This window comes from Heliconius melpomene, chromosome 15 (assembly GCF_056956725.1).
Source record: "Heliconius melpomene rosina isolate 202511_hmr_F chromosome 15, ASM5695672v1, whole genome shotgun sequence".
NCBI lineage: Eukaryota > Metazoa > Arthropoda > Insecta > Lepidoptera > Nymphalidae > Heliconius > Heliconius melpomene.
This window is the reverse complement of record NC_140403.1, coordinates 9,005,006-9,032,537: the sequence shown is the minus strand read 5'-3', so window position 1 is coordinate 9,032,537 and position 27,532 is coordinate 9,005,006. Positions and strand designations below refer to the sequence as shown.

The window sequence follows — 27,532 nt, the reverse complement described above, 5'->3', positions numbered from 1 at the left end:
AAATACTTTTAAAAATCTAAATTTCAAATTTTATAAAAATCGGTGCCGATTTAATTTTTTTTCCATACAAACTTTGAACCCCTATTTCACCCCTTTAGGGTAAAAATTTTTGAAAATCCCTTCTTAGTGGATGTCCAGATTACGAAAGTAAACATCTGTCCAAACTCCACGTTTCTACGCACAGCGGTTACGGCTGTGCGTGCGTCTTACCTCAGTCAGTGAGGACAAGTCCTTTTATATATATATAGATACTAGCGACCCACGTGCGGCTTCGCCTTCTTAAAATTATTATTAACTGTATTATAGCCAAATAATATTAAAAAAAATACATTAATACAAATATAAAAAATACATATACTGCTATATAGCCTTTTCAATATACCTACATCTTTCTCAGTAAGCTCATATTTAACCCAATTTTTATCTCCTCAGAAAATACTTCAAATATGCATATCCCTTACTATCCTCCATCCTATACCTTCATACCTTTTTGGATCACTAGCTGGATATATTTTGGAGGTATATTTTATATGTAAACACAAAAATAAAAGGATTTATTGATATTATTATATTAACAATCGGGTAGTAGTGGCGCAGCAGCACAGCGTCTTTCTGTAAACGATTCGGGCGGTTACGGGTTCAATTTCCAGTCGGGGGATTGATTGTAAAAAAATATTTTCATTTTTAAGCGGCGTTAAGTTCCACCACTCGTTGCTCAACACGCAATGCCTCGAAAATTGGGAGAAAACTCGCCTTTTACAATTCTTATGAACATTTTAAATATTAAAACTCATATACATTTAAATCCTTCAGAATAGCGGCGATATAACATTAATACATGCATCGATTTATTTACGACATCGGAGATACAACAGAAGCTAACTCGTAAACTCGCTTTATGGTGTCAAACATTCGTGCTGTACGTCGCTTGAAAATAGTCGAGGAAATTCTAAAATCTTGACATTTATATTATCTGCATGGAATTATTGGCCTTCGTGGCGCAGTTGTCAGGAGTTTACGTAGTGGTTGTGTTTGTTTCCGATAAGTACTTCACGCCGTATCCTACATATAGTTGGGTGGTTAGAGGGAACCTGGGAATCTAGTGTAAGAAACTCAGTTCCAATTAAGACACTTCCGTACCCAACTTTCCACTGAATTCCGGTGGCATTCGCAGAGGAAATGATAATATTAATTTTCATATCCTTAATGGGGAATCGCACCCACAATCTGTCGCCTTTGCCTCTTGTGTTTGTGTCCTTAATTATACTTTTATAGTAAGTAGTTTTATAGTGGCTTTAAAATTAAAACAAAATTGATTGGAAAACGTATTTATAACTCTCTAGTGAAATATACAAAAACTTTACATAAAAAGAAGTCCATGTGTCATTATGAGGAATAAGCTATATTACTGCAAAGTTTCACCTAAATTCGTTTAGTAGTTTTTGCGTGAAAATGAAACAAAACTTTCACATTTATAATATTAGTAAGATATTTATATCCAGACAAAAAACATGATATATCATATTGGAATGCAGGAGTTTTATCGTAGTACATTATCAACCCATCTGTGACCTACTACTATATTAATATATAGTATTTATAGAGGAATATATATTTTAAAATTGAGGCCAGTCGTGGCGCAGGAGCTGGGGCACAAAGTGTAAATGTAAAATAGACTCAACACGCAATGCTTCTATAATTCAACGGAAAGTGGGGAACGGAGTGATTTCCGGAGAGAGCTCCCTCTGCCTACGATACATTTAAAATCTGAAAAAATAAGTATACTTTCAAAACTAACAACCATTAAAAGATTACATTTATTATATTATATCACGATCCAAGTTATGTCGGCCGAGGGAGTTCTTCACTCTCGAATAGGGGTTGGGGTTGGATTTTTTAACCCCTTTCTTACTACATATATCATTACAGAGTTTTCCACTCGACGCTTTACTGCAAAAAGGGAATGTACGGCTTTTTAAGAATTATTGGTGCCTTGGTGCCTTGAGTGCATTTATACGTTAGATGAATGGCTTCATATTTAAGCTACAGACTTCTTTATACATACTCGTATATATCCATGTAAGTAATGTATGTTTTAAGCTCAATTTACTGGTATGGATATATTATTACAAGAAAGAAGGTTTATGTTTTTTCCGGGTAAGTAGAGTAGAAAATAATGTTAAAACACTCCGTTTGCTGTTTATGTATCAGAGCGTGGAAAAAATATACTCTCTCTAAAACGTACATCCATTATGGAGAATGGAGTACATTAGGTCTATATTCTTTTGGCCACGTCTGTAAAAAAACAAAGAAAACAGAGGACAAGGAGGAGAACAGCTATTTTACGATTTAGAAACTCCAAATAGAAGCTGACTTTTTGTTTTTTCTAGCAGATTTTTAACTAGAATATTTTATAAAAGATTCCCACTTGGGGGAAATAAGTAATATTTATTTCTTCACTATGATAATAAGTCAAAGCAAGAAATTCAGTTCCTCATCTCAATATTTAGAATATTTCAAAAAGAAGAAGAGTGTCTTAACACTACCCTTTTTCTTACCTTCCTTTACAATGGACAAAGAAAAAAAATGTAATTAGACATTTTTTATCTCTCCACCCTATTTCCCAAATTAATACAACAACCATACATCATTAAGGAACTTAAAACGGAGAGAAACAACACAAAAATGTAAATAACTCGTTTTGACGGACGGTCTATGAATAAATGAGATGGCCAGTGATTGCAGCTGAATAATTCAGATGTGCTGGAGTTTTTTTCCCGAATTCCGACGCCATTCAATATTGTAATCCTTCAGTGTTGAATTTTATATGAACTTGTTCCACTTTTGTACTAACGTTTGCTGGTACGGAGTACGTAACATGCATTTGGTGTGTAGTGTTATTTGAGACTGTGATAGCTTCGAAGGAACTTTTTTAGAGTATTAGATTTGGGAATATAGTGGGTTCAATTTTCTTAGAAATAATGGTTAAAATGCTGTTTGCGGTTGTATGTATTGTAAGTTTCTTTTTTTACAAAATTGGTCATGAATATTCGTTTGAGTTCGATATCAAAACGGGAAAATTTTGGATTTAGTTTTGTCATGGTTTGGGTAGTTATAGTTTTTAGGCTTGGACATGATCTAGGCCATGTGAAATCATAATGCCCCAGCTAAACTATAAGATTTCGCCAAATTGCCGATAGTGACAAGTTAATATTTTTTTAAAACAACAAAATCATTGCAAATATTGGTTATGATTTAATTCCAAAATTATATTATATACAAAAAATATGTATTTGAACTCTCAATATTGTCAATATAGTTAAATACAAAAAATATCTATTTATAAACAGAAAAAAAGGAGTATTCTATCACTAATACTCATTCATTTCTATAATATCCGAAACTGCAAAAAAATCAAACGAACAGCATTCTAATACATAATTTCTATATATAAAAAAAAACAGCTAAACACAAAAGACGCCATCGCGAAAATTTATTCAAAATCACCATAAACAAGATAATTTCGCCTCTTGCATTTTTCATACAGGGAAATTCCAGGGGAAGGTTGATATCGTGACAGGTAAGTGCTATGAGCCGCTGTTTCATATAAAAGTTGCGACGTAAGTAAAAATAATGTGGCAAGTTCTTTCATTTCGCTGGCGTGTCTCTAAAATCCTTCCCACGAAACTTTTTACGAAGCCGTGAAATCGTCTTATTGAGTCCAAGTTAGGGGAGATTTGACTTTTTATTATGACTTATCTAGATTTCCGTCAAATAGACTGCGAAGCAAAGCACTGTTACACCATCCTTTTCTGTGTGTGATCTGCGGGTAAGGACTCTTTGGCGGGGACAAAATCTGAAGATGGAGGGTGTTTGGTAAGCCACCTCAAGTGAAATTTTAGGCGCTATGCCCGCTAGGGGGTAGATCTTGTTTAATAGTGGTGTTTTAGGGAAAGCTGTAGTTATTTGACAGGTTTGATTTAATGGTACGGCCACATCCTACTCATGAGCGGAGCGGTGCCGAACTGGACACGCTTGTTCACCCACAGAGAAAACCTGTGAAGCCCCCCCCCACTCGTCTTCTCAAAACTTGTCACACTTAAACCTTCAAATTTACAAACGTATGACCACTAACTAAATAAAATGATTAAAAATCGCTGTCTCCTAACACTTATACAATAAACGTACAAATATTTGCAAGCTTCTGTACTGATGGAAAGGCGCTCAACTTTTCATTGTTTATTTTTCCATAATATTAAGATTCGGTATGGCGTGTGTACTATATACTACAATATATTGGCTTACGAGCTCTCTTTCTCTGTTTCCCTGTATCATATAATAAAGTATGGAGAGTGACTTTCGGATTTGGAAGTTAAGTAGAAGTAATGTGTCATATATTTTTCAGGCATTTCACATATTTAGGAAGAGTATTGCTTATAATGTGCCTCCTTATATTATATAGCTGAAGAGTTTGTTTGGTTGAACGAACAAATCTCAGGAACTAATTGTACCATACATAACTTTTAGTTAAAATTATTACTTAAATTATTTATACTATTTGATTACGGGGGCGAAGCTTTTGGAGCTCCATTCCAAATTTTCTATGGTATAATAAAGTTTTATGTGATGTATAACGAAAACCGATGACGTTCTACGGATCGTAAATATAAATATTTAAATGATTTGTATTCTACACCAGAGCGAAGAAATGGAAATATAAATTTAAATAAATATTTCCTTTCCTCGAGTGGGGATCGAACCCACAACCATCGCGTGCCGTCATGGCGCAGAGGTGTGAATGTATTCACACCTCTGCGCCATGACGGCCTCAAATTTACAATTATATTTTTATTTCTTCGCTCTGGTGTAGAATCAGTCAAGGCATAGAGCGACGTTAAGTTCCTTCACTCAACATGAAATGTCGCCAGAATTCTGTGGAAAGTGGGGAACGGAGTGTCTTAACACTAGGTTCCCTTTGTCTGCTGCCCTTGGGATGCAGCGTTAAGCTGCTGAAAAAGAATCAGCTATTTAATATATACTGGTTATTACCGTAATCTATCTATATAAAATCGAAAGGTCACTCATCACGAAATCTCAAATTTTGCATAGGAGTTACTTATAGGACGTAGGTGCTCGCTAAGACGGGAATTTGCAATATTCGACTTCTAAAGCGTTGTTTTTGGGCTTGAAAGTTCGTATGAAACTTCGTTACTACAAATGCTAGGAGTCTCAAATTTTGCATGGACGTCACTTATAGGACGTAGGTACTCATGGAGACAGAAATTAATAATAACGTAGTTCACGCAGGCGAAGCCGCGGGCAGGCCGCTAGTATATTATATATTTCACTTATATACTAGAGAAATATAAAAAAATATATAAACCCAAGCTTATTTCGGACACCGGTAAAGGCGAGTACACACTCATCAATTATTAGCATCGCCTAATGACCGCAGCGGCCGGCCTATATATTATTCAGTGGTGCGGAACACCTGCTTATTTTAGGCAGGATGCTACCAACAGACTAAGAGCCTGTCATATATCATGTAAGAGCTTCTAAGAGTGACTGGAATCGAATATAAGGTCAGGTAATTATTAGACGGGTTAACGGGAGTACTTATATATGGAGACATGTAAGAGTGGTTTTAATTTTGTTCATAGATATTAGATTATTTTCTTTCCGAAGTCCCATAGTATCTACAAAGCTAACGTGAAACAAGTGATATTAATAAAAAACTTAAACTTTTTTTTCCCTAGCCTGTACTATCCCATTGTTGGACAAAGGCCTCCCTCCACTTCTTCCACTCTGGTCTATTTCGCGCTACAGAGTACCAGTCGGGCTTATAATGGTCCAGCTCGTCTCGCCATCTCAGTTTTGGTCTGCCAATTCTCCTTCTAGAGTTCGGAATCCACCTGGTAGAAGATTTCGCCCAAGATTATTCGGGCATGCGGTAGCAAACGTTTTTTTATTTCTAATATATATTTTTAAAACTTTGACAACTAAAATACATACATAATGCAACATAATGCTTTATTATATCTTTTTCCATTTGAGTGTTAAGTCTCAAAGAAAGATAAGTATCTTTTTTTGGACTTAATTTTACACAAATAATTAAGTCAAAATTATCAAAAAATCACTGGGTAGTGGATAATACCTATACAAATCCATATATTATGATTTTATACAATTTAGACTTAAAAATAGCAAACTGTTGTTATCCTGAGTAAACAATTACTTCACACCCTAACATTAGTCGAGCTCCCCTCGGCCATTTACGTCACTTTGCAGAGTCTTCAGGCCCAAATAAATATTCTGTCAATATAAATATTCTGGCAAATAATTTTCCATCAAACTTAATAAAGCGTGATATTCGGTGGAGGCTATTTTTCGGATTACAAAACCTTTTAATTTTACTTTTCTGTGGAATTTCATGAAACAACGTACCTACAATAATACAATTTTTACACGTTGTAGCCCTGAACCTCGTTTGCGTTGACTATAAACGTAAAATCCCGTTTTTTCCTGTTTAAGTAGAAATTTCAGGAATTCCTAGTAAACTCTTCAAGGAACCTACACATCAAATTTCAGTGCTCTACGTCGCGTGATACACTCCGTTCCTCATCCAAATTACAAGACATTGTCTATTGTCTCACTGAACTCAATCTATATCACATGAATTATAGGTGTGGTTTGAAACTCCACAAACAACTAAATTTATAGTTACTGTTTATATACTACAAAGGAATACGAGTAGGAAGTAGGAAGCAGAAACGTATAGAATCTACAGAGGCGCTGGGCCACAAGCGTAGGGAACGACGGTGTCTTAATGGGAACGCTGTGTCTCAGTCTAGGTTCCAAGTAACCTCTAGTTACCCTGCTACGTGCGGGATACAAATGGTGAAGCTAAATAAGAAAATATAAAAAGCAAATAACTGAGCGACTTATTTCCCAAAATTTTCTACTTAAAATAATTCTATAAAAGATAAAAAATATATATTTCGGTATTAGATTTTTCATCCCCAGTGCATAAATAGAAGCTGGAACAAGGAAAAGCCATATAACAAATTGCAGATGCTGTAATTCAAAACGTCACTTGCTGTAATTACTTGCTCCTACAGCAAACGTTATTGCTCACCTTGTGGGTAGAATACATAGTACGAGTATGTTGCATTCCCAGACGGCTAGGTAAAGAAAAATACTTACTAAAATTTTGTAAAAACGAAAATAAATACTGTAGAATTAAGATTTGAATGATTTTTAACTTATATCAAAAAAAAGTAGGTATGAATTAGCAAGAATGAATTATTATTCCACTTAAAATAAATGTAGGTCTTTGCTTTGAGAAGATAATTAGAATATTTCTATAGAAAACGTAGATTATAATATGACCAAAGTCTCTTTACTAATAAAGATCCCTAAGGAACTCATCTCAAACGTAACATATATTTGTTACTTTTAACTTAAAAATAAATAAATTAAAATATACCATTTCAACTTAGCTTGATGAGAACGTAAGGCCTATGATCTAAGCGATTTCCAAGAGTTCAAATTCAGCTAAATTTTTAGTACAAAAATGTACTAAAAATTCGTAAATTTTCTAGCATACCCCAATAAACAATATGTTAAGATTTACATAACAGTACTATCATAATAATTTGTAGGAAGGAAACTGCCCTAACTAACAATTAACTTTTACGTGAGGCCACTAGGGACCCATTGCCGTTGTGAAGTTGTACCAGTTGGTATAATTTTCGCGTGGTCAAAAGGCAATAACTAAAAGGATATAACTTGTGTATGACACATGACACACTCTAAATAGTCTAGGCTTGAAATAGTCTGACACGGGAACACTGGGTTATATACCGGTATTACCGGTTTTCGGCATATTTAGTTTAAAGTAATTGCCAAGAGATCAGCTTCATGCTGTATTCCGCTTACAGCAGGATAGGCAGAGGGAAATTAGTGTTGAGATACTCCGTTCCCCCACACAATTGACAAAAGATGGTTACCGGATATTGCGTATTGCGAAGGAATATGGTAAACTAAAATGGAATTGGACTATGGAATGGAGTTCTATGGAGAACTGAGCTATTGAAGAAGAGTAACTAACGGGTTCACTTTTTCAACGTCTCAAAATGATTAGTCGGATGGAGGTAATATGGAAATGGTCACAACGTGGCAGTGTCTCGAAAATTGGACAGGAAATGGAGAATGAATTGTCTTAACAATAGGTTCCCACTGCCTTAGATGTTGTGTACAGGATATAGACATGACAATATAAATATAGATTTGCTTATTTTTTCTCACTTTTTATTACTTTTTTACGCACAAAAATAGGCACTAAAATAAAAAGATATAATTATCGTTTAATTAGTAGATCTTTTCATTATTGAAAATTAAATGTACCTTCTTGAAAAAGTTACAATTTTCTTGATGAATAATGAAAGATGAGACTGGCCGTCATAATTAAAAGGCAATCATCTTTACTTTCTCGACTCTAGCGAATTTGAAATTATTTTTTTTTGGTTTTAATTTCCGGTAATTGTAGGTAGTCAGTATTTAAAAAAATATATAAGTTTTTTCTTGGAGAAATGAACAAGTAGTGATACAACACTCGTTATTTTTATTTTCAATCTATGAATAGATATTGCTTGTATTTAGTGATCAGAATGTTTTTAATATTAATTTTCCACATATTTTGAATACAATACAATTCCCAGTCACTGGAATAAAATTTAATATTTTCATTTTTTTTCTCTGTTAACAAATGCCTCGAGAATTTGGGACAGAAAGTGGGGAATGGGAGTAATTTCATGAGAATGTCTAAACTAGGTTCCCAGCTTCCCATTGCCTAACCTGGTATGTGTTAGCTAAAAAAAATCTCATGAAAATCGAAAACCATGCGGACAAATACACGGTAGGAGAACTAGTCTATTCTAAAAAAAATATTTTATCTAAATTGTATACCAATATCTACGATAATATTTCTGGAGGGTATTGATATATGTAACATTTATAGGGTGTTTACGACGGGCACCCCCCCGTTAAATAGATAGCTTAAATTGGAAGGGTAGGAAAATGGACAACTTACTAAACCCTTAAATTTAATCTATTTAAGTTAGTATCGTTCCTAAGTTTAAAAATATGTTTGTATATATTTCAATTAATTAATATTAATTTATTTGACTAATTTTACTGTTCTTATTTTTTTATTCTAAATTTAATTCCTTTTGTTCATATTTTCTTATTAAATGAAAAAATAAGGAAATCAAAAAGAGTATGTTTTTTAGCTTTTTACTTCCTTGAGTTGGAATCTTTTTTTGGAAATACCGATTTTACATATTGCACTTCTTTAATAATTTTTTTTGGAAATAGTCACCGACTTAAAACACTTCGTTGCACTCCCCACTTTCAGCATTGCGTGTGAGTGAAAATACTAAATACTTCATTCCCCCAAGAGGGACGAACCCACACCCGTCAACCGTCAATCAGTTTATTTTACTAAATTTACTATAAATAAAAAATAATGGAAAAGGACTTCGTTAAAATTAAAGTACAAGCCTTAAAAGAAAATAATATACGAGTACATTTTGTAATATACAATGCAATACCCAAAATAAAGGAAGTATCATCAAAAAGGGTAATATGAAATAACCTATGATGCTTTTATTTAAAATTATAGTGTATAGAGGAAATAAACGTGTGGAAATAGATTGTATTTCTTGATTGTACAACGTATAATATAATTGTTTTTAACTTTACGCTGTATCCCGAATATATCAGGGTAGAGGGATCCTGGGAATCTAGTGTTAACACACTCTGTTCCTATTAAGACAACTCTGTTCCCCACTTTCCACTGAAATCTGGAGACATTGCGTGTTGAGGGGCGGTAATCAACGCTAGATCTTGCCTCGTTACTAAAGTGGAAATCGAACCTACAACCCGTTGCCTTTAAGGCCGCTGTGGTGCAGGGCAAAATAAGACATAAACGTGTTTAGTACTTTATCTATTTTATCTTTTTTATTTTACCTACCTATTTTATCTTTTATTTTCTTTATCTACGTTCGATATGCGTCGTGATTTTCTTTTTTGATATTTCTTTTAAACTTTTAATATTTCTTTTCTTTTGCGTTACATTTTGTTCTACCTCAACGAGCATTTACAGAGTAAGTGAGCGACTGCACAGACTAGCCAAGCGAATACCCTTTAACACAGTCTTTTTACTTTTTATAACAGTATTTCAGTCTAATTTTAAAGACGATAGAGATTTTTTTAAAGTGCTTTAGAAATTTTTATTTTCTAAATGTAATCGCCTTAGAATTTAGAATTCTGTATTCTTAGAACTTGTATATTTTTCAGAATACTTAATAGTAATATAGAAATTTTATTACTAGGCGAAACTCAACACCGAGATTTGCCTTGTTACCAGAACGAGGAAAAAAATCAAATATTTAATTCACCCAAGCGAGAATCGAACCCAACACCTTTGCGTCACGACCTCCTCGTTTAAGAGATATAAAGCTATGATTAGTCATTCTGCATTTAACGATCGTTTATGTAAATATCCGAGTACGTTTGTAATTCGAAATAATTGATGATAATGAAACGGGGTCTTAGCATCCATTTATCATTCTGTGGTCAGACCTTCTTGTAATATGAATTAAGGAATTCCAAATACCAGAAATGGATGGAATTAAATTGTATTATATTTTGTTTTAATGTCAAAAGCATTTTAAAATTAGTTTATTTCTTAATAAGAGACTAGAAGTTGTGGTTTCGATCCATATTTGAGGGAATGAATTATTAAAATTCTTTGAGGCGTCTTGGCGCAGGGATATAAGCGAGAAGCGTGCAACTGTAAATGTGGGTTCGATTTCCACTCGATTTAATGATGTATTTAATAATTTCCTTTCTTTTAACTGGTAAAGAGGCAAAGGGTGGCTTTGAGATCTGCAATACAAGCAATGCTTCAAGGATTTGAATGAAAATGGGGAACGGAAGTGTCTAAAGTGAAACGGAGTGTCTTAACACTAGGTTGCCAGGTTCCTTGCTTGCTAGCGTGAACCTACAAAAAGGCTCTCAAAATGAAAATTTAATCGATTTATCTACGTTTAGACATGTACTTAGTAAAATTTTGTTTTAATGAAAAATAAAAAACGAAATCAGCTTCACGTACATAGCAGGGTTGGCATAGGGAACCTAGTGTTATGTCATTCTGTTCCCCTTATTCCCCCAAATTGTGAAAGCATTGCATAATGGGCGGCGGCAAAAAAACACGCTTTTTTAAATGAAAAATATATTGACAATATATGCGTAGGTAGAGTAGAGAGATCATTCTCTTGTTCAATACTTATTTAAATGATATTATAAGCCAAGCGATGCGTTGCTAGGCAATATGAAATCTATTTCATCGATCGGTTTAAAAATAACAGTATCAGCCTTGTTATATACATATACGAGTATATTGATGTTCCAGAAACGATATAAATATTTTCGTTTTAAATTATAATGTAGTCAGGTCGTTTGTCACAGAAGGATTGCATCCGGCTGCAAGCCCTATGGTTCTAGGTTTGACACCCACTCGGGGGTTTAGTCATATCTATATTTAAATACTTTCCTTACTCCCTTCTGTGTCTTTTCTCCTTTTCTCTCTTCCTTTCGTAATATTGATCTCCCTCCTCCTATCCTGCTAGACGGGAAAAATCGTAAAGCTGTCTGCGGTCATAAGATTCATTATTTTAGAATAATATAGGCAGAGGGTTAATTAGAAAATCTAGTTTTAAGGCATTAAGACCTCTCATTAAGAAACTAAAACGGAACCCAACGTTGGCGGAACCAAACGTCATGCTTTCATCACCAGAATGAGAAAATGAAATCTTCCGAGAAAGAATCGAACCCATAATCACCTTTACAGTTTACACTCAATATCCTCTTATCTTCGTTATTACGAAATCCACATTCAAGTTTAAACCGTAACAATTTATTAACGTTTCTAAATTCACAGCATTATCTATACAATGTTTGAACACGAACTGAATTTCGAGTAACAAAGTTATAATTCCGTAAATCCTTTAGAACATTAAATTTATAAGTCGAGGAGTGAGAGTTGGATAGATAAGCGTTGCATTCGTGATGAACAGGAACGAGAGACGTGTACCACGGGATGGCTTTATGCATAATTAAGCTGGCTTATTAATAACTAGCTTTTACCTTCGGCTTCGTTTGTGTGACCAAAAACAAACTTATACTATACTCCCAATTCATTTTGTAAAAACATTAGTTTTGTATTTTAATGGCTGCGTGAATACTTTGAAGAAATTTATTTGCTATGCTTATATATATTTATGTTGAAATTTAAAATAGGTATTGATAGTAGCCCTCGATGGATTTTCTTACGTTTCTTATTAAGTTTATATATAGGTCAGGGGTAACAAACATTATCTTGCCCCAAATGCATACAACGTCTCCGTTTCATCTGAACTGAAGGTAACCCTAACTACAGGTACACTGAGTTATAGAAACAAATATATATAGTAGTATTAATTGCTCCGTTCCCATTAAGACACTTCCAATCCTTTTCCAACATTTTCTGAAAATATCAAATATTTAATTTCCTCGAGTGGAAATCGAATACACAACCGTAAATAATTATAATTATGCAAAAATAATACACATAATATTTATAATTTGAATCGTCATAACATTACATAAAGCATTCCTCGCTGAAACTTCACATCACTTCATCAAAGGTTTAAGTAGGCCTAAGCCGGATCTGTAGAGTGTTGTACATATGCTCACTTTCCTTTATTTATCTGTAACAGGTGGTAAAGCGCTTGAAATTCCTCATATTCTCGAACTTATAGTGTTGATTTAAGGGCATCGTGGCGTAGAAGTTCAGTATCTGGTTGTAAATGCAACGGTTTTGGGTTCAATTAACACTTGGGGAATAAATTATTTTCATTTCTTTGCAGCAAGATAAAACACGATGTTAACTTCCGCCACATAACACACAGTGTCTCGAGTCCTTCTTCCTCTTGGCATTAATCACAGCTTTTGCCAGGGTCTGCCTTCCTACTCAACCTACTCCACTTTGCACGATTTTAATATCCTCGGTGGTTAGACCATTGGCTCACATCTTTTGCATCACGATATCCAACAAGCGCTTCCTTGGTCGTTTGAGAGGTCTCATTCCAGGGACTGAAATGGAAATTCACTTGCATCTGACGTAGTTCTGACGTTCTGACGTAGTAGTCTGACGTGTAACATGCCCAAACCATCTCAGGCTATAGAAGCTTAACTGCTACGTCACGGACTCCAAGACTTCTTCGAATTAATGTATTAAGTATGCGATGACTGTGATCAAAGTTTCTGAGAGTACCGAAATAGTGCTGACATTCGCTGCCATATAAAAAAACCGGTCGAATAATGCTCTTGTAGATCAGCCCCTTGAGTTTAGGTGGCATCTTGTGATCGAAGACCACACCAGTTACCTCCCGCGATTTGACCCAGGCAGCCATATTTTTTAACCGTTTTATTATAGTACAGATAGATATAACAAAAAAATATTTACCCTCCATTTATTTTCACTTAAAAAGGGGGAACCCCCGGAAAACCTTCACTTCTAAAATATAAAATCTATTCATTTGACAAAGTAACAGCGACAAGGACAGATACACAATGTGGTCGCCATTTCAACTTTCCTTACAATTTGTGCCTCAGCGCGCTACAACGTAAATCACTTGGAAGGGAAGTACTTGCTTTGTTCGGTAACGAATGTTCGTGCGAGTCATATGGGATGTATTAAATTTAACTTCTTTAATACTTGTTTTTTTTTTTATATTTTTAAATTTATGTTTACTGGGTCCGTCGTGGCCTAATGTGTGTGGGTTCGAATCTTACTTGGGGGATTGTTTTCTTTTCCTTTCAATTCGCGTAGTTTATTTCATACAAAATTAATGCAAACGTCTGCAATTTTAATTTTGTCGACTTTTATAAGTTTCCCTCGGTGATCCGACTCGTACTTGACTGGTTTTATGCTAGTATAGAAGCTGATTTCAAAAAAATAAATAAAATGCGAAGAAGAGTAAGAATAGTTGTAGAAATATTATTCTAATATTTTTTCAATTGCACAAAGTCGGATTTCTTAGAAGAAAAGCTTTGTTTCAACTGAAACAAAGAAGCGACAATGTTTGTTACGTCCTTTTTTATAGTAAAGCAGTACAGTACCAGGAACCTAATGTTACTTAAGACACTCTTGAGTTGAGTGGCGGAAGTCACCACCAGACTATGTCTTCTTATTCGTTCCTCCTAGTGGGAATCGAACAGACAATCCTTTCAATCAGGTTTAACTTCCAAAATCAGGCCATACCGGTGTGTGCAAATTAAAAATTGTCAACTTTTATAAGTTGTACTTCCCGTTGGCCTACAATCCTAATATTGGTAGGCAAATTGATTGGTGGAATCGAACTCTCAACCACAGAATTTACAGACCGAATCTCTCATGCTACGACGATCTTAGAAGAAATAAGAATAATTCAGCTGAAAAATTATGGTTTTACATTACGCCTTATTCTTACATACATATACTCATATTTCTTGGTCCCTTTAATTTCCCGAACGCACCGCAGTCGTGAATCGTGATACCTTTTGTGATGTCTGCATTAATCTTGCGTTGATGCGAGGTGCGTGACATTCGGTGGTTCCTTTATATTTGCGTTTATTTTTTGTTACATTGTAGAATATAACAATGTTTATTTGGTTATTTTCTTTTTAATTCAGTACCTTACTTGGAATCGAACCTACTATAAAGATAATAAATTTTGCTTTCTTAATTTTAGAGATATTGCGTTTTCATTAGAGGGTCCCTTCGTCGCGTCTTTTCCTTCTAGTATGGAAAATGGAAATATTAAACATAAAAAAAACAATTACGTGGCGTTAAGATACAGCAATAACCACTCAATGTCTCAATAATTAGAAAAGACGGAAGCAGAGGCCTCTATCTACTCTACCTTATGCAAGATACAGCGATAATCTAAAAAAAAAATACTTTTAACAGTTCTCACAAAGACCAAACCCACAAATATTATAAGACCAGTTAAACCTACGACGGTGGTTATAATTTTTATCTTAACTTTATCAAATGTATTTTTCTAGTTTGAAGCTGTATCCCACACATGGCAGAGGAGGCAGAAGGAATACGTAAAACTAACGGAGTTAAAACACTCCGTTCTCCATTAAGCCACTTACTCTACTTTTCTTCAGATTCTTCAAGCGTGGAAATCAAACCGCAAGGTTTTGCCCCTTCCTAATCTATCCCAAAAGAGACTATTGATTCTCACAAAGAAAAGAAAATACGGGATAAGACTACCTAACTAGTAATTAACGTTTAATCGTCAGGGCACGATAAAAGTTTTTAATTGACTTTTCGCCTTCGCACCTCCCTGATCCTTTCTAACTGATAATTGGTGATTCACTTTCTTTTAACAAGTCGTGCGATAAAGGGCTTATTCAATTTTGACCTGGTTTTTTCACGCTTTAAGTTATAGCAGAGGAGGAGAGAGTTTAAGCTGTTTTAAGGATCTCTGATTAATTAAGAAGTTTGATAGTGGAAAATATAAAGTATTTTTTTATAGAGGCCGTCATGGCAAAGGTGCTCTAGGGTGTGACGAAATGAAATAATATTTTCATTTCTTCGCTTTGACATCAAGACAAAAACTCGAAATATTTTCATTTTTATTTCAAACTCTGGTAACAACACAAAGAGCGGTGTTGAGTCCCGTGTCTTAATGCGCAGTTCCTTAAAAGCTAAGTGAATAGTGAGAAACGCAGTGTCTTAACTCTAAGTTGTCTCTGTCTAGCCTGATAACAACCAACTTTAGTTTTAAAATAATCACGTGCAGTGATATCATTAGTTATTCTAAACATACACACAATCACATTTTCGCTTCGGAGACAAAGAGAGAAAAATCACATATTACAAATTTCAAGACAATGCACAATAAAATGAAACAATTGAATTAAAAATATAATTTGTACAAAAAAATTAAATCCCATAAAAAAATTACTAGAATATAAATATTTGGCTAGATTTGGCAATTTGGAAAGATTTTGTTAGCTTCACGCTGTATCCCGAATATAGCATTGTAGGTAAAGGGAACCTGGGAATCTAAATGTTAAGATAATCCGTGCCGGTCCCCACTTTCCGCCGTATTCTTGTCACCAGAACGAATATTAAATATTTCTCTCTTTTAAAATGTTGGGTTCTAACACTCAGTATGCAATGCCTCAAGAATTGTCAAATTTTCGAAGAAGTGTCTTAATGAGTTCTGGGACTGCTCTACTAAAGTTCCTAGGATCCGTCTGCCTATCCTGGTATGTTAGCGCAATCAGTCAAACAAACTCTTTACCTTTAAAATATTAGTAAATATAGATTACTCAAAACTTGTAATATGTGAGTTGACCCTCTTCACCACCAAGGCAACGATATGTTTGTTTGTATAATCGACAGTTATCATCTGACCGTTGACATGGATGGTCGGTAATCAATGGAGCTGTATATTTTTATAAGTGCCTTTCTAATTGCTGGCTCTACAGCGAATTGGGTGGCCGATTATGGCCCTTCTAAATCTGTATTATATTCTGGATATATTAATTGTAAGTATTTTGCTATTGTTTCTTCTTTTTCTTTCTTTTATGTCACTAGAGGAAAACATGTGTTTAATTGGCATTAAATGCCAATTGACATCTATTAGTAAGGAAATTGGTAAGAAATTATTAACCTTCTGTGTATTTTATCTTATTTCTTTTTTATAAGGCGTTAAATATGTCTATATATGGAGAAATACGTATTTGTTTATAACAAGGTAAGGTTAGTTTAAGTCAAATCTTTGCAAGGTCTTTAGTCAAGGTGCTGAGAAGGTCTGTCGTTGCTAGCATTTCTATTAAATACTAAAAGGAATCTTGTACTTATTTTACTATATTGTATAGAATAGTTGCTCTTTTGTCTTTTTGTATATTTTGTTGACTTTGATGACAGAGAAAACTGATTGAGTCACTTTATTCTCCACTTTTTGCTACCAAATATTTCTGCTCAGAATTAGGAAAGATCATATTATAAACAAAGATAATTTCTTATTTAAGTTCTAAATTCGCAAACATTCGCCTTTTTAAGCATCAAGAACTATATGCTCTTACTTTACGTCGATGATGTCATAGAAAATTTAGTACAGTTATATAAATTAGTTAAACGGTTTCTATTCTTACGAGTGTATGACTTACAATGACCTTTGTTGAGGAAAATAGTCTATCAATGTAAGAGGTATAGGTTTGTAAAGTAATAAAAGTGCTATATTATAATTATTATTTTATCTTTGTGTTTACTTGTCTGATTTAACAAGGTTCCAGGTTCCGATTTAGAATAAAAGGAAACGGTATCTATAGTAGTTAAGTGAACGCGGAGTTTGAGACTTCTGAGTTCGATTCACTCTCGGTGGAACGAATTATTTTCACTTCCGCATTCTAGTAACAAGATAAAACTTGGCGGTGAGTTCCGCTAACACCACGCAATGTCTCGATATATTTGATACTTACTTTGTATACTAATTTTATATTTACAAATCTTTTACTTCTTTATTGAAAAATTTAGTGACATATCACTTATTTCCCGAATTTTCTCTGATATAAATAATTTGGCCTTAACTACTATATTTTTAGTATTCATTTCAATCCATTTATAATTAATAATTTTCTTTCAAAAAGTAAATAAATAATAAGCCCACATTTAAATAAAATGATGTATTAATGAAATCATTTGTTTTAATTATAATAAATGTACAGTAATAACTTATCGGGATATTAATTATTATGGCGCATTCAAATATGAAATGCATTGGCGATAAATTATATAGACGTTGTATTGTCTTTGTTTATAAAATTAATTTACAGATCGTTAAATCTTTATCATTTAAATTTGATTTATGATTTAATAAGATTAAAACTGCACGAGATGTTTTCCTTGGTTAAAATTTTATAATTTTTATGCTTAACTTTTGTGGTCATCAAAATTCTGCTAAGTTTCCATAATTTAGATGACCACACGATGACCACATACGAATATCGTATAAGTAAAAAACGGAGAGCAGAATAGTAGATATCTTAAATCTTAAATTTTTGATATAAATTATCCTTTTTTCTTCTCCAGGTGACCATAACAAGACTGAGGAAGTAGATGTGAGTGACACGCAGGTATACTTCTACGATTTTCAAAATAATTACAACTTGAGTTACACTATCGATGGCGCTCTACAGGCGTTCACCAAAGTCTACAATTTAGATGTCTCCAGACGTCTCATAGTATTTGTTCCTGGATATAAATCACATATCGTTAAAAATGCTTCAGAAACCATTCGTGCCGCCTTCAAAGATGAACCAAATATATATCTGATGATATTAGATCATTCTGCCTACACATCAGTTGATGGAGGAGAACGGAGAAGTTATGAACGTTCTGTATTTTACGCTTATTATCTGGGAAAAGCTATTGGAGAACTCATAGCACGGTTCAGGTCTTATGGATTTTTGTCTAATAAAATACATTGTATTGGACATAGCTTGGGAGGACAAATCCTAGGGTATGCTGGAACGACCTATACAAATGTAACTGGAGAAAAAATCTGGCGAATAACTGGTATTGATCCAGCAGGACCATGTTTCTCCAATAGTTTTATCCAAGAACAACTAAGATCCGGTGTAGCGGATTTTGTGGAAGTATATCATTGTAATGCAGGCAATTTGGGTACAACTAGTGTTTTGGCGGATGAAGATTTCTTTTTTAACGATGGCAAGACTCAACCTCACTGTGATACTAATTTCTTTACTAGTCTAGGATATTCCGCTGTGAAGTGTAGTCACAAATCTTGTATGAAGTATTGGGCAGACACAGTACGCAATCCAGGGTATCTAGCGTGGAAATGTGATTCATTTAAAGATTTTTCTAAAGGTAAATGTTTCGAAAACGAAGAAACCACCGCCGGATATCCGAATCCGGGAAATTCCACTGGTGTTTTTTATGTGTCTACAAGGAATTATAAAACGTAATTTAGAAGTCAATTTTTTTCTTAGACTTTTAGCATTGTACATTCGTATCAATTTTTTTAAATAAATAAGTAGTTAGTAAGGCGTTAATTAATTATTAAAAAAATAAGTTATAAATTTTCTGTAATACTGTATTTTTCTATACATTAAACGATCATTTCTATCGTATTTCAACGTTTCTACTTCCATTTGTGGTATTATACGCAGTTCCAGATTTATGTCCTCAATCGCAATAAAATATTCATAGTAAGAAAAATATTACCTTAATTTATTGCTTTCAAACTGGACGATTTATAACAGGAGAGACGATTTAGAACAGAGTTGAAAAGATTTTGTGTTTTTTCTATTATAAAAATTGTGTAATTTTTTCTTTTGGTCAGACTGTTATATTAACTATTTAATTGAATCACGAATATACTCCAGTTGTTGCGGGTTCAAAGTCAAAGTCAAAATCAAATAATTTCATTTGTCAGTAATAATTTTCGAAATTTTCATTCCTCTGAGTGTGAACAGAACTCAAAACCTTCGCGTTTGTAGTTAAACGCTGTGCCGCTGCGCCACAACGATAAGACATAATCGGTCTTGTATAATATACATTGTCTCCCATATTCTTTTTTAATATTTTATTTTCATTTTATACACAACTTGTAGGTACCTACATTTATATAATTCTTATATTTTCCTTTTACGTGTTTGCTAACTTGTATTAAGGAAAAAGTATCAGGAAAATATATAAAATAGACTCATTACTTACGTTTCTTTGTCAATAAACGATCCCTTCTACATAGTTATTGATACTCGAATATTATTTTTATTTTTGCGCTTCTGATAGTGAAAAAATAAGAAATAAAAAATATTTTGTAATATGTTTTTTGTTTTTAATTTACAAACGCGCTGTATTTTACAAACGGCAAGATATTCAAAAATAACCTACTAAGTCGCCACCTGATTTTCGTCGATAGATTGCAGAGCTCAACACCGCGATTTGTTACGAGAGTGAGAAAATTAAATAAGTTCCACAAAAAGCCTGTAATAATAAATATACCTCTTATTCACATATTCTACCACAAAATTAATAGTAACCTAAGTACATAACTTGCATGCAGTTATTACTGTAATATAAAGCACATTAGTAGTTCCAATACATTCACTTAATGCACTGCGTTAAGGAAGATACGCTATAAATTGTGTTTCTCTTAGAGCTGTGATACTTTGTCGATGGTTTTTAAATTATTTATCATAATTTTTGTTGCTTTTTTTTCTGTTTGGATAGGCAGAGGAAACCTAGTTTGTGTACATTTCGTTCCCCATAGACCGCTCAAATTTCGAGGCATGTTAAATGGCGGAGTTCGACAGAAAATGGGGAACGGAAGTGTCTTAATGGGAACAGAGTGCCTTAATACAGATTCTCAGGTCCCCCCTACCTGCCTTGCCAGAGGGGGATATAGCATAAAATAAAGCTAAGCTATCAGTTGCAATACTTTCAGAACTTGGCGGATATATTTTAATTCACCTACCTAGTTAAATCAGTTGAGTTAAGAAGATAATACACGTATCTGCTTAAAGTTAATAAATATTGGCTAAAATTACTTAACTAAAAAAAAGTATACATATTTTCATAATTAATAAAAAAATATAAATTTGATCGATATCAATCTGTACCATCCCTAATAATACATTTACCGCGAATGTGTTCCGGCAAATAATTGAGTGCAGTTGTTTCGAAACGCCTACGTTTAGTGTTAATGATACCTGGGGTCTAACATTTGAGCTATTAACTATACCTTCTTGCAAACTACCTCGTACTTTAAATATTTAATTGTTAAAAATATATATACTTACAATGCTTTATTTTATCCAGTTTTTTTGAGAAACATATTAGTTGTTTTTAGCAACACGCTGTATACAGCATGTAGCTGGGTACGTAGAAGGAACCCAGCTTTAAGGCACTTAGTTCCCACTTTCTGCTGATATTTCGAGATATTACGTGTTGAGTGGCGGAACTCAACGGAACATCGCACTTTGTATTGTTACCAGAGCAAGGAAATAAATATTTATTCCCCCAAAAGGGAACCAAACTCACAACCGTCGCGCTTACAGTCAGTCAGTTATTACCAAATAACCTAAGAAGAATTAATTATAAAAAATATTTAAGTTAATTCCAAATTTACCAGTCCCACAGAATTTAAAAATATCATAAATGCTCCACTTTTAGCCACGGCTGTATATAAAGCAGTTTAAATATTTTATGTGATAGTCGCTGAAAAAATATAACGTGTATTGCAAAAAACACTAAACGGCTCTTTCATAATACTTTAAACTGTGAACGTTTTTCGTTAAAAAATGGATAAAATAACTAAGGCTTTAATGGCTTTATTTTCATATTTTCTTGTTTAAATTTCTTTCTAAATACTCATATAATGATTCATTTAATATTTAATCAAAGTGTAAGGCTCGTCCTGGTTACCTCTATATAGAAAATACATAAATGATTAAAAAATAAAATATAAATAATATTTCTATCTTAGAATTCTGTACCTTAAAAGGAAAAATCGGAACCCTAAGAGCGTTTATGCATCGGTGCTTTTGGTACCAGATCAAAGATTTGATTGGATTCCTCCGAGTGGGAATTGAACCCACAACCATTGCGTTTCGTCAAACCTAGGGGGTGTATGAGGGGGTAAAGAGTGTGTCCTTGTACCACGACGATGCGCCATGACGTCCTCTTTGTAGATATCCTTGACAAAAATATTTCCTAAGATATTAGAATCCGATATCAGCCTTTAATGTTGACTTACATAGAAAGCTTTATCTATATCTATATATATATAAAAGGACTTGTCCTCACTGACTGAGGTAAGACGCACGCACAGGCGTAACCGCTGATGGTAGAAACGTGAAATTTGGACAGATGCTTACTTTCGTAATCTGGACATCCACTAAGAAGGGATTTTGTAAAATTTTAACCCTAAAGGGGTGAGATAGGGGTTGAAAGTTTGTATGGAAAAAAAATAAAATCGGCACCGATTCTTATAAAACTTGAAATTTAGATTTTTAAAAGTATTTAATTGAATAAGTATTTCATATTTTTCTAGAATTCTCCCGCTAACGGTGCAAATAAGGGGTTGAGCGTTTGTATGGAAAAATTCTTAAATCGCCACAGATTTTTATAAAATTTGAAATTTAGACTCTTAAAAATATTTAATTGAATATGTGTTTCATGGTTTTCTAGAATTCACCCCCTAAGGATGCAAATAAGGGGTTGAAAGTTTGTATGGAAAAATCTTCAAATCGCCACTGATTTTTATAAAATTGGAAATTTAGACTCTTAAAAATATTTAATTGAATACATGTTTCATGGTTTATTAGAATTCACCCCTAAATAAGCTAGCGAAGCTGCGCGCGTCCGCTAGTCTATCTATATCTTGTAAGCGTCTCAAGGCATGTAGTAGTAGTTTCTAAATAATCTAATTTGCTGTGCCAGCATGATTTCACGGTAGACGCGCTCTCAGGCGTTAAGGTTTATACTATACCTGAGTCGCCTGAGGCCTATCTCAAAATTACCTGCTTGGGAGCTGTATCTTTCTAACAAAGAAATTTAGCTCTTGTGGCACAGATGCTATCGGTGTAATCTGTTGGTTCATTTTTACAGTTTAGGCAGAGGGAACCTAGTGTTAAAACACTCCGTTCCCCACTTTCTGCCTACCCTGCTGTTTGCGGAATACAGCGTGAAGCTGTTCCCCACACACCCCCCAATTTTTGACACAATGTGTGCTGAGTGGCGGAACTAAACACCGTGGCGCTTCTTCTATCATTCTTACAGAAAGTAGTTCAGTTTAGAAAGTTAGCATAAGAATAATTTAACAAATGTATGAATTGATATGTATAATTGCGAGACAAGTCGTGGCGCTGGAGTAAACGCTCGGAACTGTAAAAACGACAGGTCGTGGGTTTGATGCCCACTACAGGTAACGAAATATTCAATATTTTCATTTCTTCGCTTAGTGTCAACGTAAGACCGTGGCAGTTCCGCCACTCAACAGGCAATACATCCATAATGCAGCGGAAAAGGGGGAACAGAAGTAACTTAAACCTTCCCAGGTTCCCTTTACCCACCTTGCTATAAGCAGGATACTGTGTGAAGCTAAAAAAAGTATAATTATATACATATAGATAATTATTCATATATTCTCTTTACAAAAGGGCTTAGATTTACCAGTGATTGGTCAGGTGTATGTATAAACAAGCAACCCTAAACGGTCTGTGGTCGCGCTCTCATTACGCACAGTCCAGGATAATGAATGCGAAATGGTAAAATTCGATACGCTAGAACAATTTGGTTGGAGCTTTGCAAAGCTTAGTATATCTTTAGAATAATAAATCTGTATATACTGTTAAATAATTTATGGAATAAATAGGTTGTTCTGGGTTCCAATCTAACACAAAGATCTACTTCCTTTTTTTGCATTTTCCATCCAAATTCCACATTGTATGTTGAAAGACGGAATTTAACGCTATGTTTAGTCCTATTTGGGCGATGAAGTGCTAATAATTTACATATACTTATTCTTTCAAATAGGAAATTAACCCGTAAGCACCATGCTTCTGTTATTTCACTGCGCTACGAGGGATTGACAAAAAATAATATTCTAATTACATTCCACTTCAAAGCACTTTTCACTTCAAAGTGAAGGTAATTAAAAAATAATAAACGAAATTATTGATTGAGGTCGCTGTGACAGTATCTTATTATTAACGTGACGGTTATGAATTCGATTCCTCTGCGGGGAATCATTGTTTTTTATTTGGGATTTGGATTGGATTAAAAAATATTGACACGTTTGTATACATATATCACTTTAATATTAAAAGGGCTTGGAATCAGATGTTTCTTTTTCTAAAGTCGGTAAAATGTCGGTTAAATACTAATTGACAGCTAAATAGTAACCTGCTTTAGTCTATAGTAATAAGGTAATCTTAACCCCTATAGTTATTTAAAGCCCGTAAACATCGACCTGTAAGTTACCTTTATAAGAAATAGAGCGTGACATGTTTCGCTTCAATTCCTCCTCACAATTTCAACCCTTTTATAAGGGTAAAAATGGGCTGTTATATAATATACTAGCGATCCGCTCACATCTTCGCCCGCTTGAACAACGTTATCATTCTAAAGCCAATATAGCAATTTACAAATGCTTAAAACAAATATCAACTTTCCGTTGTGGGTGCTACGGTTTTAGCTTCAATCCCCACTCGAGGAAGTAAAATATTTATTTACGCTTATATTTCCATTTCTTCGTTCTGGTGTTGAGGCAAAGCGCGGCGTTGAGTTCTACCACTCAACACGCAATACCTCCAGAATTCGACAGAAAGTGGGGAACGCTGCGTCTTAACACTAAGTTCCCTCTGCCTACCCTGCTGTGTGCGGGATACAGCGTGAAGCTGATAATTGTAACTTTTCGTAGAGTTCCACCATTCAACATAAAAAAAAATAATGGAATCAGGCCCCCATTTCTATATTACATAATTAAACATAAAAAGTAAAGCCATGAAAGAATAAATAAAACCACGCTAAAACAGTTCTAATATTCTCCTTGAACAGTTTTTAATTATAAATTTCCCCTTAAATACCTTCCCCATTCGCCCTAATGTTTTTGTTATTTAAAAAAGCATTTATTATGAAAACGTTTTATGCTCAACAAAAGTAGGTGTTTTACTTAATTATCATTTAAATATTATGATTTTTTTTTCTTTTTATCATTCCTTTTTTTATGGTCGTCGTATTTCATTTTTTACTTTATTATTTAGCTTTAGGTCTGTGGTGCTACGGGGAAAAAAAACCTTGACAGTCTCTGTGTAATTCGTTCATGGAAATAAGAAATAGGTGCAGGTTTAAAAATTGGAAAACAAGCCGCGGCGTTAAGTTACGTCCTTAAGTATTTTGACATAGCATTGTGGACTTAAATTTTTTAGAATGGATTTATCCTATAGAAGGTTTTCTGGCAAGGTCAGGCAAAGCACTCATGTAGTTTGTTTTTGTCCACTATACATATATAATGAAAAAAAATGTTATACATATATTTAATTTTTTTTCGTTGTAGTGTCGAAGCAAAGTAGCTTCAGAATTCAGCTGAAAATGGGGAAAGGAATGTCTTAACACTAAGTTCCCTCTGTCTACGCTGCTGTCAAAAAAAAAAAAATATTTACTACAAAAAATATGAGAAACTTAAAGGATAGAACAGTAAATAATATGAAATAATTAATTTCTCGAATATCACCGAGATCGAGCTCAGCTTGCAGGGACAATTCACTAAGTGCTAGCGCGGAGCCACGTTCCATTTTAAGCTGCATTACGTGATCGTTATGTTTAACAGATATTATGTGTTTGCAGAGTGCTGTATGGTGTAGGGAAAGAGAAGAAAGCGTGTTATCTTTTTCTTCAATTTCCCGCTGTATCCCGCATATAGGGTGGTAGCCAGAGGGAATGTTCGAGGCATTGATTGCGCACTATTGCCTTGGTACCAAAGAGAAGAAATGAAAATATTAATAAGTAATAATTCATTCCTTCCAAAGGAGATCAAATCCACACACTTCTCTTACCTCTGCGCCAAGAATATTTAACCCAAATTAAACAAGTGACTGCAAATTTTTATACTTAAAATATGTATTTTCTATGAAAATGGTAAATATTCGCCTTTAATAATAGAAGAGTGGAGAGATTTTGAGTTCTAATTTCATTCTGATTGAATTCAGAACTTGGCACCCATTCTCGCTTGTTTGTAAGTGAAGTCGATAACAGCTTATTGTACCATGTTTAAATTTGGTCATTTCATATTTATGATATGTAATTGAGTATAGTGCTATCCTATATCTTATAAAACAAAGTCGCTTTTTGTGTCTGTCTGAACTTTCTAACTCTTCTTCTTCTAAACCACCCAATGGATTTGGATGCGGTTTTCACCATTAGGTCGAGTATTTCTCAGGGAAGGTTTATATATAGTTTATTATTTGTACATTCTTATGTAAATTAACATAAATACGATAAATTTGTATAAAGTCCTACTCGCTGAGACACTTTGGCGCATGCGCTGCTTTAATGGTAAGTACTACATGAAAAAAATATACTGGAGTATTGTTCCTCTTAATAAGATCTACAAAAAAGTCCGCGATGGCATATTCGTATCTTTTAAGAATAACGTGTAGTGATCATATTTCTGTCTAAAAATAGTAATTTCAATATATTTTTTATTGTGAGGGATATTTTTCCATAATGGTATTAATCCTTATCCTTTAAAATACTTTATTAAATTTCTACGTTAAACGAAGATAAAATTTGCTTTTTAAACTATTTCTAAATTGCGAATAGTTTATTTAATTAGAGAAAAACGCATTTAATTATTGACACATCACGCCGTTCACACGTCAACTGTATCGAGTCAAGTTTCACTTATCGCTTACTCTCAGCATATAAATAAGTATATTAGTTACGTTGGCCATTTAATGTAGATCAAAACTGTCTTTTCTGTTTTTCATTTTAATAAGTACTTTAGAAGTTGTTACAATATCAAAAAATCCTTGCTGCGAAACGCGCCTCGCGACGTTATGCTTATACAAGCGAGTCCGCCGCGCCCGCCTGCCTTACACGCATCGGTGGTTCAGTGGTAGAATGAACCGGCGGTCCGGGTTCGATTCCCGGCCCATGCATTCTATTTAATTTTCGTCAGAGGCAGCCACGTAGTGCTTGCTTTTCATCAGGGACAGAATACCCCCTTCAGCATTAACCACAAGCTCGAAAAAAAAAACCCGCCTGCCTTTATAGCAACGAAGATTTAGATGCGTTTGCACGTATTGGATAATTCGAGTTGAATGTATTATGTCATTTAATTATCTAAAAATAGTAATTTAAATATATTTTAATAAGTACTTGAAAAGATTAGTAGCACAGATTTAAAATTACGGTACCTACTAAAAAATCCTTGCTGTGTAAAACAATTGGAAAATTCTTATTGAAACTACGAAAAAGCGGGTTGCATTAGGGTTTAATTAATTTTCACATTATCTTAAGTATCTTTGCAAACATACATTATATGAATAATCCAGTAGTAAAAGCGGGCGAAGCCGCAATAGGGTCGCTAGTTAAGTATAAAATTAGTAAGTCCAAACTACCAATGCTAGTTGTTCATATTTCGTGAAAGTACTATCTGTGAAATTAAACCAGTTCTACCGCAGGAGTTCACGTGAGTGAATGTAAACGCGACTGTTTATGGGTTCGATTCCCACTCGAGGAAATGGAACATTTATTTAAATCTATGTATTAAGGCCTAAGGCGGCGAATAATGGAGAATGGAGTGTCTTAACACTAAGTGAAACTGAATATAATTATATTGAATAAATTTTACCCGCTAGTTTTATAATTTAGAGTCTAGATATAAAACTTACC

General features: G+C 34.0%; 1 protein-coding gene across 1 annotated transcript; it reads left to right on the top strand.

The window, feature by feature from the left end:
• Nucleotides 1–16,496: 16,496 nt before the first annotated feature.
• On the top strand, nt 16,497–19,174 carry LOC146531637 (phospholipase A1 member A-like). Its single transcript, XM_085198312.1, has 2 exons — nt 16,497–16,653; nt 18,200–19,174. Exons 1-2 carry the CDS (start codon nt 16,545–16,547, stop codon nt 19,093–19,095), a joined length of 1,005 nt encoding a protein of 334 aa, XP_085054438.1. The 5' UTR covers nt 16,497–16,544; the 3' UTR covers nt 19,096–19,174.
• Nucleotides 19,175–27,532: the final 8,358 nt, after the last annotated feature.